At 29.4% G+C, this 13,010-nt stretch overlaps 1 protein-coding gene across 1 annotated transcript; it reads left to right on the plus strand.

Moving 5' to 3' along the window:
• Positions 1 to 5,116: 5,116 nt before the first annotated feature.
• LOC106310947 (putative Myb family transcription factor At1g14600) lies at positions 5,117 to 7,546 on the plus strand. Its single transcript, XM_013748175.1, has 6 exons — positions 5,117 to 5,414; positions 5,555 to 5,631; positions 5,783 to 5,822; positions 6,251 to 6,365; positions 6,547 to 6,667; positions 7,197 to 7,546. Exons 1-6 carry the CDS (start codon positions 5,273 to 5,275, stop codon positions 7,425 to 7,427), a joined length of 726 nt encoding a protein of 241 aa, XP_013603629.1. The 5' UTR covers positions 5,117 to 5,272; the 3' UTR covers positions 7,428 to 7,546.
• The last annotated feature ends 5,464 nt before the right edge of the window (positions 7,547 to 13,010 follow it).

The raw sequence follows: 13,010 nt of genomic DNA on the forward strand, positions 1-13,010 counted from the left end.
GAAATTATTGATTAATCGGGTGACTAGACCAATTTTTTGAGTGTCTAGATCCATTTTTGAAAAAGTGTAAAAAATTGTTTCGCTTAGATCCAATTTAAGTCTGATTTGTCGATTAGGCGGACATCCGGGTGCCACCTAGACTAATTTTTATAGCACTGAATTTTCTACCTGTTGCGATTTCCCTTTGTTTGAGTTAGAATTCATAGTTTGATATATTTGGACAGGGGAGCTAAAGATATAGGGATAAGATGATTTTTCTTATAGGGATAAGATGATTTTTCTTTTAAGGAAAGAAAAATCACGGATTGTTTGTTTAACTGGTCCTTATTCCTACTAAGCTTGTTATGTACATCCACTACCATAAATTTTATTCACATTGCCACATCTATACTATTGTATATATCTTGTTCGAGTGGTGACCATTTTGGAAACAAGAGGAACGAATTGGAAAAAAATCGTAAAAGAATAAAATTGCAGAAATGAAATGGAATAGTTGTTCCATCTAAAATTTAACAAAGAATAGTTTTGTTCTTTATTTTTCTACAAAAAAAAGAATGGTAAGAATTGAAAAGAAAAATTTATTCCTTGTAAATAGTGATATTTTTTAGAAACGTTAGACAATGCATTATTTCTCATCGTTCCCGGGTCACTATTCATTATTTTGATTAGTAAGAGTAACATATTTTCTGGCAAAAAGTTTCTTTTGTTAAACCGTTTTAAGAAGAAAAGTTATGTATTAAATATGTTATTTTGGTGACCCACCTATTCTCAAATCACACTTTTAAACAAACCCTCTCTGGCTGTTTTTCTCTCTCGGTTGATTGCATCTTTCTATTATTATATTTTTCGAATTTAGATCCCTCGTGTATGTGCTATATTTGTGATTGAAATCAATTACTCCTTCCATTTTTAAATAAGTGTCATTTGACATTTTTACGCAAATTAAAAAAGTAGTGAAAATATATGTAAGTTGTTATTAATTATATTTTTCTAAACCAATAGTATTTGAGATAACTAAAATTATTTATAAAATCAATGAAGTTTTCAATTAATTTTCAGTTGAAAGTAAGTATAATTTGTATTGTAACTGTAAAATGACATTTTTTTGTAACAAAAAATGTTAAAATGATACTTAATCTGAAAGAAAGAGAGAGAGTAATAAATAATAATTATTATAGTGGTCAAATCTAATAAAATGGTTCGGTAAGAAATTTGACCAATCAAAATAGAATTGAGCTGTTATGATAATCCAAAACTTTTCAACAATCCTATATTATTGTCAAGCTGCATGTATATATACAACTCATAGACACAAATATGTATCATTCTTATTGAATGTTGGATTGTAGTAAAAGCCATGAATCATGGACCTGTGGTCAATTTCACATTAAATTGATTTTGGATCTTCTTTTTTTTTTGTCAACAAATTGATTTTGGATCTATTTGGGAATTCATTGCATGTTTGATTTATCGTTATCATAAGAATGATTTCAGAGAGCAATTAACTAATGTCGCGACATGTAGCCACCGAATCAATTTCGTCGCACCAACTTGTATGTGATCAGGGCCGTGTCTGATATGAAGTTAGGAGCAACTAATTTTTTTTTGGCCATTTTATAACTAAAAGTAGTGTTATAATATATAGAAATATGGGTTCGAATTCAGCACCTTGAATACCAAGTTTAATTACCATCAGAACCAACTGATCTTTAATGCAATTGACCCCTATTTTTTTTTGGATCAATTGGCCCCTAAATTATTATTAACTTAACTGGCCCTAAAGCTAATGCTTGATCATCTTACATACATAATAGGTAATTCGTATGTCTTTTGTGTGTAAAACTAGGGGTGTTCAATCCGGATATCGGTTCGGTTTCGGTTCGTTTTTTTTGGGTTTTCGGTATTTCGGTTATTAAAATATAACTACTATTCTAAATCCATATTTACACCGGTTCGGTTCGGTTTATATACCGTCGGTTTTCGGTTTTATACCAAAAAACATAATTATTTAATTTGAGATCATATTATATGGATTTTAGAGTCATATTGTCAACGCAATCATTTATTAAAAAAAAATTACACGTTTAAATAAAAGAGCAAAAATAAAAATGCTTCTATCATCTAATATCATAATCAAAACTAAAAATTAAAATCAAAGCTTGAAATTTTGAAAATATAAATAAAAAACAAAACAGAAGCATGAAAGAAAAGTTTTTTCTACTCTTCCATATTTAGTGTTCATCAAAGTCATGCTTCTTCGATTGAACACAAAAATCTGTTCGTTTTATAGACAAAAAAAAATTGTGAAGAATTTCCACTAATTGTTGTCCATCAAATTTACAAAAAGATCAAAAAAAGACTAATAAAATAAGAAGTCTCGGTTGCGATAAATTGTTACTTAATTAAAGTTCAAATGTTTTACAAATTATGGCTTCTTTATTACTGTAAAAAATATGGTAATAGTTATTAGCAAAAAAATAAATTTTTATAACAAATAGATTTTTATGCGTCGTTATAAAATATATACATATTTATATGCTTATATTTTTGATCGATTTTTTTCGGTTTATTCGGTTTAATCGGTTATAAACCAAATCATATCCAAATCCTACGGTTTTTATAAAATTATATCCATTCGGTTTGTATGGTATATACCAAAACCAAACCATATTGTCTATTTCGGTTCGGTTCAGTACGGTTCGATTTTAACGTATTGAACAGCCCTAACCAATATTTAAATATTTTACTTGATTAACCATTTAATCAAGGTTAAATTTTACAAAATTTACTTTGATTTTCGAAAGCATAAAATAAAAGTGGGTTTTGACTTATATGTCGTACATATTTTACATGTGTATTATATCATGTATATGATACTACGGCTAGATTTTAGGTGCAGCGTGAAGAAAATCATAGCGTATTTTATGTGTTACAACAAGTCTTTATCTTGTTTGTCCAAAAAAAAAAACAAGTATTTATCTTGAAAGTCAATAAACATCTCCTTGAAATATTCTTACATTAGAATTCGTGATTTATATGGGGTAAAAGGTCTACTTTGGACGTACGTAACCTCTAAAATCACCTCTAATTGATTTTAGTATTACGGCTTGGTTTGATTTTTGTAGAGTGTTATACATGCAACTCTCTCTTTTTGGTCGGTTTTGTTGGAATTCTTGAATATGCAGTTTTGTTGAATATCTAGGATCTAAATAATACACAGTTGAAAAAGGTATTATTGGTACATCTTAAGAAAGGGTGTAAAATAAGTTAAACATGCCAAAAAAGTTCCGCCTACTGCAAACAAACGGATTGATTGATAAAATCTATATAGGTTTGTTTACTTTAAAAATGATGACAGTAATCATTTTACTAAACCCTATACTTTTTGCTTAGTTTTTGATCCTACACGGAAGTATTAACATTTACACCCCAAAAAAACATAGAATAAACCCAGGGGGAAAACTGAAATATATATTGTAATAAAAACTTAGCTGATGACAAACCGGGTCTACGGTCAAGAAGATGTGTACAAGTACCACTTACATACCCATTTGGCCATTTCGTCATCGACGACATTTACGACCCACCACCTTCCTACTTTAAGCAACCTCCTACGTTTTTCTCTTCCTCTTCTTCTTTCTATTTTATTTTTAATTTTTAATTTAATTTATCTATAACAATGTGGGATCCGAATTACTGCAATCACGAACCAGTAATTTTACTGGGCTACCACGTAGGGAAATGATTTAAATTTGTTTTCAACATGCAGCAAGAAATCAGAAAAGGTAAGAGGACAGGAAAGAAGCATAAGCATAGGGGCTTGTGTAGTGAATATCATTACAATTTTAATGAAAACTGCGTATATAAAACTATTAGAATCGAAATTTGATCAGAAAAAAAAAACTATTAGAAACGAACAAAAAAGTGATGAAATGGAGATGGACGAAAATGAAAAAGGGAAATTAGGGTAATGAAGTAAAAAAGTTGGTTTAAATACGTAAAAGAAACAAAAAAAAACGAAGAGAAAATAGGAAACTAAAAAAAAGAATGATGATCTTAAGGTCAAAGCATTGCAGTTGGGTTATTTACATTTTTTAGTCTGGTCTAAAAAGAGTTATGATGAAAAAAGAAGTTTTGACACCGTTAGGGAAATTTTTCATTTGGGTAAATCCCAAATCCCAATAAGGTAATTCTTGCAAGGGCATTTCCAAACACTAACACTATTTTAGTGTCAAAACCACACTATTTTAGCGTAATTTCAACACTAGAGTCAATGTCTTCTCCAACCATCACAGTAAACTTCACGCTAAAACTATTTTATAATATTATATGTATTAAGTTTTTTATTTATCATTTATTTAATTGTATGCTTTAGTAATAAAATAAGTAAATAGTGTTTTAGTGCGAAGAATAATATTTTAGTGTGGTGAATAGTATCACATCAAATTTGGTGTCAAATTTTAGTGTTGCACTAAAATAGTGTGATTTTTGCAGTTCCATTGGAGAAGATTTGGTGTAAATATTCTGATATAAGAGAACCACTTTGTATTACACGTATCACATGAATTTTGTATGTAGACTAGTTTTCAAAGTATGCAAATCTCATATTTTTCATAGACACTTATTGTGTCAAAACCAAAAGCTCTAACCTCTTTACCATTTATCTGGATAATAGTTTGCATGACAACTTTTCTCCAACGGGAGTGGTCCATGGATTATTGATAACAACCAAAATTCAAAAAGATTCTTGAAAAGCTATTTTCTACCAATGCATGCAAAGTCAAATGGATGATATATTTGCGTTGAATGTATTCTATTCTTTTTTCTATCAAGATTGTATGTATTCTATTCTGTTAGGTCAAAACACATGTCACCTCAGACTATATGAGTATAACAACATTCCAGCTGGTAATTTTAAAAAATATCCCATATTTCTTCTTTCTGTTTTGGTCGTCCAAGAAATTAATTATCATATCATAATTTCTGAAATTTTATTTTCTTTACCTTTTTATACACATTGAACAAACATAATATAAATATTCACATTGAACAAACATAAACACGAACACAAACACACATATAAGCACGAGTTCTTCTAAAAGAGACAAAAGCGAATAGAAGGAAAAAGAAACCTTTATCCTTTATAAAAACAGAAAAGTTCGTCCTTATTAGTCTATAACCTTCTCCACTCGTAGGGTTCTTTACTTCTTTTTCTTCACAATCTCTCTTCTTCACCACAAAAAGACTAGGGTTTTCGTGGGCTAATATCTAAATGGGTAGATGCGGAAGGAGCAGCGACGGAGGGATTAGTGGAGTTAGACCGTACGTACGGTCTCCGGTACCTCGCCTGAAATGGACGCCGGAGCTTCACCAGAACTTCGTTCACGCCGTTGATATGCTCGGTGGTCAATACAGTCAGTCTTGTCAAACCAACTTTTATTTCTTTTTGTCTTTTTTTATAAAAAACATGTCTTAAAAGTTTTTAAAAAAAGTTCATATCAATCGTCATCTTCAAGATCTAAATGTTTGTATTTTTTGGGTTTGAATGAAACAGAAGCAACTCCAAAACTTGTTCTTAAGATAATGGATGTAAAGGGACTAACAATATCACACGTCAAGAGCCATCTCCAGGTCAAACAAAATGATGAAACATTTCATTTTTATTATTTTTATTATCTTGGCCATCATACTACTTTATTCACCCTAGCTTATAATAACTTGATTGTTTGTTTAGTAATCTGAATATTTAAAACATTTCTTTTTTGTTTTGATCATGCCGCAGATGTATAGAGGATACAAACCCACTCTTCTTGGACGATCAGGTAATAAATTTTAGAAATATTTGGGATCACATATTAAGGCAGTAAATTACACTTATTACGCCACAAGTCAAGATTATGACGGTTAATTTCAAACTCCAACTATAGGCATCAAAACTGTAATTTATAAATTTAAGTCGTGTTAGACCATTGTCATACATATACATAGGGTAATTCAGTCATACAGTTAGTCTTGTTCCCACCATTCACATCAAAATTGTACTGCATGAATGTATTTTTCACTGGAGCCATTGTCATAAAAGTATAAATACTGGTGAAATTATAACAAGGGAAAAAGAATTTATCTATGGTCTTGTAGGTAAATAGATGCTTCTTAAATTTGATGGAAAGAAAACGAAAGAGCGAAGAGAATATTCATTATGGTCAATTAATTAATTAATGTTTTTATCATATATTTTTGGGCGACAAAGAGAGTTCATCATCTTCAAGAAGAAGAAGACAAGACAATGAAGATCATTTTTATGACAACTTGTCTGAACACGCAAGGAATGATTGTCTTTTGGGTTTTCACTCTTTCAACTTTAGGTAATTTTATTTTAATTTTTTTTCATTTTACTTTTGGAAGAAATGGAAAGGGAATATTAATTTGTTTCTGACAAGTCTTTTAATGTTATTCCAGAAATAATAGGTATGCTATACTTTTGTTTGAATATGAATTGTCGAATTTATTTAATTTTTGCTTTCTCCATTTTTGTTTGGGGAGAAGAGGGCGGACTTCAGCTGATAATGATGACGATGACTTTCTCAACACCATGAGCATGGAGAGAACGAAGACATTTGCAGGCATTGGCGAGTCCAACAAATTTCAGTCTAACCACTTTCTCGAGGTAATCAAAATACAATTTCAGAATATGGTTTCATAAATAGCCTTTACGAAGTAAAACAGTATTTTAGACTCAGATTAACACTCATTATATAAAACGATTGAGCATTGTAATGACAACACTAGAGGATATGGATGAGGTCAAATGGAACTCCAACATAACACCAAAATAAAATTTGATGTTTTGGTGTTAAAAAGGCACCAAATTTGATGTTTTGATGTTAAACTTTATTTTTTTAATTACAACTACAACATTAAATTATACACATCAAAATTCTGTACACAATATTACTTAGTGAATTAATCTGATTTTATAACCTAATCATAATATTTTCCTATTCTATAATCTAGAGCTTCTAATAACTAATACCCATATTATTTGAGATTTTAAATGATGTAGACTATACTAATACATTGTGGACTTGTCTTCAGTTTCGACTGTGAAATGCTATTACATAATAAGAGATTTTTTTTAACAACTAAAGCTAAATAGCTATCAGGAACTAAGAACTTGTGGCTTTGAGCTTATTCAGGTACAGAGAACGAAGAACATTTGGGTCAACAAAGAAGAAGAAGAAGATTTAACACTGTCTCTATCGTTGAATCATCCTCATAATTCTCAGAAACGTTGGAGAAGCAATACGTCGTCGTCACTTAGTGAAACCAGCGAAGCAGTCTCGTCTGCTTTCATTTCCAGGGATTGTTTTGCTTCTTCAAAGATTGATCTTAATCTTAATCTCTCTTTTTCCTCCTCTTCTTCTTAGCTGAATCTTTGTTACTTTGTTTTCAATATTAGTGTAGTGAACATTTAGATTTGTTTTAACGCAGTGTTTTAGCCAGGCTTCTAGATTTGTTCTCGTTCGCGATGTTTTTGGGCCTTCGTACGTTGTCACGGTCGATTTGGAGCCGAAGCAATTTGAATGGTTGTAAACTTATGATTAGATTTGATTTTCACATGAAGCACTTGGATTACACTACATGTTAATAGCATCTCCAAAATACACTCTATAACTTCAAATATGAATTTTTTTGCTCTCCAAAAAAAAACTTCATATTTTTATTTGTATTTTGGTCTTTACAATCACACATTACCTTTATGACATTACCTTTATGATTCATAAATATTTTCTTATTTATTGTTTTAATCCGTAAAAAAATTATATTTCATAAATATTTGAAATTTGTTTTGCAAATTTTACACATAAAATTAAATGAAACTTTAAAATAAGATTTAAAATATTTTAAACTAGATTTACACAACAATAATATACAAAACAAAACTTAACAATTTTTTTAAAAAAAAAATTACATGAAAACATAAATATTACATAATTTAAATATTACAACAACACTAATAGTCAGGTAGGTTTGATCCGGAACCTTCAAAATTTTCAAATATTGTCCAACTTTTATTTGTGTAACTGAAGATGGTTGTTGTTGTTGTTTTTGATGTCTTTTTCGTACAATTCTTTCTTGTTCACATCGAATATATTCACGAGTATTAATATAATCGAAAATAAATTAGTCTTTTAACAATATTTTATGTTTCTCTTTTACTTTCTTGTTCTGATCTAATGTATTTACAAGTATCAATATTACTCAATTTCAACAACTTTTAGTTCGTAATCTACAAAGTAAAACTGAGGAAAGCCATTTTTACTTCGAAATGATCATATATGCATTACGAAAATTATTTTATGAAATAATACGGTATTTTGTTTGAAGTTTAATATTAATTAAGTTATTTTTATTTAAATTTTTATATTTTAATAAAATATTTTATTAATTAATATCTTTGTAATTTTTATTTAAATTTTTATATTTTAATAAAACATTTTATTAATTGATATTGTTATAATATGTTTATATATCTACTAGTTGGTTACAAAATTTTTATGAATTCAAATTATTTATGATAAATATAAGGACCATATTATAAAATATAAATAATTTTGAAGTTGAGTTTGAAGTTTTCCTTTTGGAGAATAACACCTTTAAACTTCAAATATAGAGTTTCGGAAACTTCAAAATAGAGTTTCTTTTTGGAGATGCTCCTCCATTTTCTACTCCAAAATGGAGTTAAATTTTACTCCAATGTATTACTCCATTTTCCACTCCAAAATAGAATATTCCTAATATATTATTTTTTATATTTATTTAAAAATTAGTAATATCACATTTCATTTATACTATTTGCAAAACAGTCCATTTACATTACATAGCTTAAACACAATAATACATCAACTTAAATTATTCATTAGAATTAGTATAATTTTCCCACAAATGATCAACTAATGCATTTCGAAGTAAAAAATGAATTTTTTTATTTTTTATTTTATATATATATGATCTGTTATGTTTTATATTATATATATTTTGTTGCATAAAATAGTTCATGAGATGGCTATATATAATTAAGAAATATTAACATTTATAATATATATAGTAAAATAATATTATTATTACTTATTTATAAAAAAATTATTGAAAACGAAAATATGTATATGTGGAGGACCATTTTATAAATAAAAAAATTCAACTCCATTTTGGAGTAATGAGTTGGTTTACTCCATATTTGGAGTAATCATGTCTATTACTCCATTTTGAAGTGGGTTTTGGAATGAAATTGGAAATGCTCCGAGAGGGAAGACTGGCATATTTGGAGTAATCATGTCTATTACTCCATTTTGAAGTGGGTTTTGGAGTGAAATTGGAAATGCTCCGAGAGGGAAGACTGGATTACATTTTGTTCTTGTTTGAATGAAAATTAATGGCTCATCCGGTGATTAGTGAGTGTGTTTGCCTAATCTTTGTTGGTATATGTATTCCAGAAAAGAAGCATTAAAGGCAACGTTTTACCGTTAAGTAGGGGGTGTAATTATTTTTTGGTGTAATTTAATTTATGTACGCATTAAATTTATAACCGTTTATTTTGCGGGGAAAAGTGATAGCAGAAATTTAAATTATTTATGGGAAATAGCAGTATTGCGATTGTTTGTGTTTGCATGTGGGTTGTAATTGTTTTTATGAATTTGGATCCACTACGATCGTTGCTGCTATGACTTTAATTTTGAAGCTACAAGTTCTGCTAAACTATGTACTGCTTTCTAATATTCTTGACTTTACTTTCCAGAGTTTTAGATCCGGGGAAGAAACAAGCAGACTCTTGGACCATTTGGTGATTGTTACATTGGATGCTAAGGCGTGTGTGTGTTGCTTACCACTCCACAAGCATTGTTTCAGCCTTGTGAGGGAATGAATTGATTTTTCTCGAGAAGCCTATTTTATGACCCGGTCTTATTTGAAAATGATGAGGACTGTTAAGCTAAGATGGACTTCTAGCATAAAATTAATCAGCGATAAGTGGATTGATTCATCAATCTTATATTATTTAAAATCTCTTCCAACAACCGATGTGGGAAATTTAGTCTCAAACACGCTTATTCAAAATGATGGTTCTTTAAACGTCAATTTCAGTATCTTTGGAAAAAATCAATTGACCAACTTTGGACTTAATCAATATAGATCGATGAGACAACTTTAAACTGGATAAGTATGGATCAAATTTATGGATCGGGCATATTAATACGATGAGAGATACATGTGAAGAATTGTATTTACTCTCATAAAACAATAATTAGGACTACATACATTTTTGTATTAGTGATTTTTCTATGTAGATACAAATCTATGTAATATCTTATATAATAAATATACAATATTTGCTAATAATATCTATGATACTCTATATCCTTCTATAAGGACAAGTAATTGATCTCTTGCGGTCCGTTCTTGAAATTGGAATACAGTTTTGTTTTCATAAATGCTGATGTGATGTGGTTCAGGAACCTGTGGTTTTTCCAAATTTGTTCAATGTGGTGGGCTAACTAAAATTGTATTGGGCTGGGCGGGCCTCTTGTAGTCTTTTATTTCTTTTTGCAATCCAATAAATTTGCAGTAACAAAAAGTATTAGCGGTGGGGAACTTTTGTTTTCCCAGCAAAAATAAAAATAAGAAATTGTCAAAAAAAAAACTTTTGTAGAGATTTTCAAATTGGATTAAATGATATTATATGTGTCAGTGAAATTTAAAAATAAATTTAGCTAATATTTGATACTTTAACCAAACGAAAACTCTGCCTTGGATACACCGGTATCATTAATGATTTCATATGTTACTAAATTCCTATATCTATTACTTTGGGGAGCATCCGATAAAATTGAATTGGTTTAGAAAAACCTTATTTGTAGTGCTAGCAATAGTGTGTATATTTAGGGAGTGATTGGTAGTGTCTATAGAAGTTGTGGACAACTTTTTTTAATTTATAGAATCATTTTTAAAACAATTTTGTTTTTATTTCATAAGTTGTAGACAGACTTTTAATTTTTACAATTATTTTTAAAAACATTCATGCTTTTATTTTTAAAATTGAATTCAAAGTCAAAACATTAAAATAGGAAATATATTAACTTTGTAAATCACTTTTTCTAAAGCTTTTATTTAGTGCTCTGAAATTTTTTTAAAACAAAATAAATTAAAGCCTAAATTTTAGACCGAAAAATAGAAAACTACGTATTAAACCAATTTAACGAGAAGAATTTTTTTAATTCACACATAATCGAGTTACATTTAATGAAAGACAGAGAGTAGGATTTTCTAAGTTAGATAAACATTCTCGAAATATTCGACGGACAATTATTCTCTCTCTCTCTTTGTGAAACTTTTTCTACGTACCTTGAATTTCAAAACCCTAGTTTTCATCAACAAGATCATGATACGGACACGTCATCTTCATCCGTTATGTGTTGACTTTTTAATACAGTCACCACCCTCGATATTGGTTCACTAGCAATATCCGACTAATATTCCTCTCTAGTGTTAGACTTCATAACTCGAGATTTTAGGCCGGATATTATACTAAGGTGTATGCATCTTCGTTATGTCATTGAGCAATGTTTATAGTTTTTTTGGGTTAACGTTGTGGTTAGAATTAATTGATCAAAACTCGTTTTTTTATTCACAAAATTAATCCTTCATATCTCCCAAAAATAACAATTTCTTCGGTGAATATATACTAACAAAGCTTATGCTTGTCCTTGCTATATGAAGTTGATTATTGATCGTCATTATAAAGTAAAATACTAATAGTTGGTATTATTAAAAAAAACATTAAAAACGATTAATAAACGAAAAAATGTGTCGTTTTGTATTCTCCTTTTATTTTTCTTCGGTATCTACCTATTTTATTTGACAAACACAAAATAGAAAGACCATGATTAAACCGGGGTTCTTAGAGTGAGGTTCTTAGCGGAAGTTAAGAAACGGTTTTTTAACTTTTAACTAAAAAAATTAAGAACCGGTTCTCCGGGTTAATCATGCTCAAAAAGACTTTTCTGGCCTGTCACATTTATTGTCATATCATTGCATAGGGCAGTAAAGAGGAGGTGATTATTCTAGTGTGCGTGTGTGTTTTTATTTTTTCAGTTTTTTCTAATTTACCTTTTTGCTATTTGCTAATTTCTTTTCATTTGTCATACTACGAAGGACAGTTGGCGTTGTCACGAGTGTGTGTCTTGTGATGCTTTGCCTAAAATCTTTTCACGTTTTATATAATTTTTTTTATATTGGTATCTGTATCGATATGTATCCATATATGCAATACTGTAATCCACAAACTTGTCTTGTCCCCATCAAAGTTAAGTTAACGGCCTAGAATCAACAATATCCTGTCTCAACGTTCATCTTCTCTCTATTTTTGGTTCACCATTCATCTTCTCTTCATACATAATCATCGTATATGTTTGTGGCTTTCCTTTCATGTTTCTTTTGACAAAAAAATACATTAGGAAATTTGCTTGTGTACTGAATACTAAAAACCATTAGAACAGCAGATCATGATTCAAAGTATATATATATATACACACTATTGTGCAATGATAGATGGAACTCTAGGAGACACAAAAGAACATGCCATGTTTTTTAAATAGTATAATATTATTTTGATTTCATAGATTTCAAAGAAAATAAAAATATATTTGTTGAAAAACATACGGTGCAATGATTTTGAAGATTCGTCTATATGTTTTGGTTAAAAATCTCCAATCATAAAAGTATGCTATATGAGCTAAATCAAGTTCAGTTCGACAGATTATAAGAATTGAGGTCATACCAAAGTTGAATTGACGCTATGTTTTTAGAAATTAGGATTATGTTTGTCTAATTATTAACGTATTATCAACTAAAATTGATGAGTTACAACCCATCCCGCTCACTTATACATGTGAGCATTATATATGTGACAACCCATTCCGCTCATTCGGAATCCGGCTCACAGCCTTGCAGGGCAC

The sequence above is a fragment of the Brassica oleracea genome, chromosome C8 (genome assembly GCF_000695525.1).
Source record: "Brassica oleracea var. oleracea cultivar TO1000 chromosome C8, BOL, whole genome shotgun sequence".
NCBI lineage: Eukaryota > Viridiplantae > Streptophyta > Magnoliopsida > Brassicales > Brassicaceae > Brassica > Brassica oleracea.

Excerpts from the sequence above, each read along its gene's own strand:
- LOC106310947 (XM_013748175.1), top strand. The coding sequence starts at position 5,273 with ATGGGTAGATGCGGAAGGAGCAGCGACGGAGGGATTAGTGGAGTTAGA. Across the intron at positions 5,823-6,250 it reads CACTCTTCTTGGACGATCAG|AGAGTTCATCATCTTCAAGA; the intron begins GTAATAAATTTT and ends TGGGCGACAAAG. Across the intron at positions 6,668-7,196 it reads AGTCTAACCACTTTCTCGAG|GTACAGAGAACGAAGAACAT; the intron begins GTAATCAAAATA and ends GAGCTTATTCAG.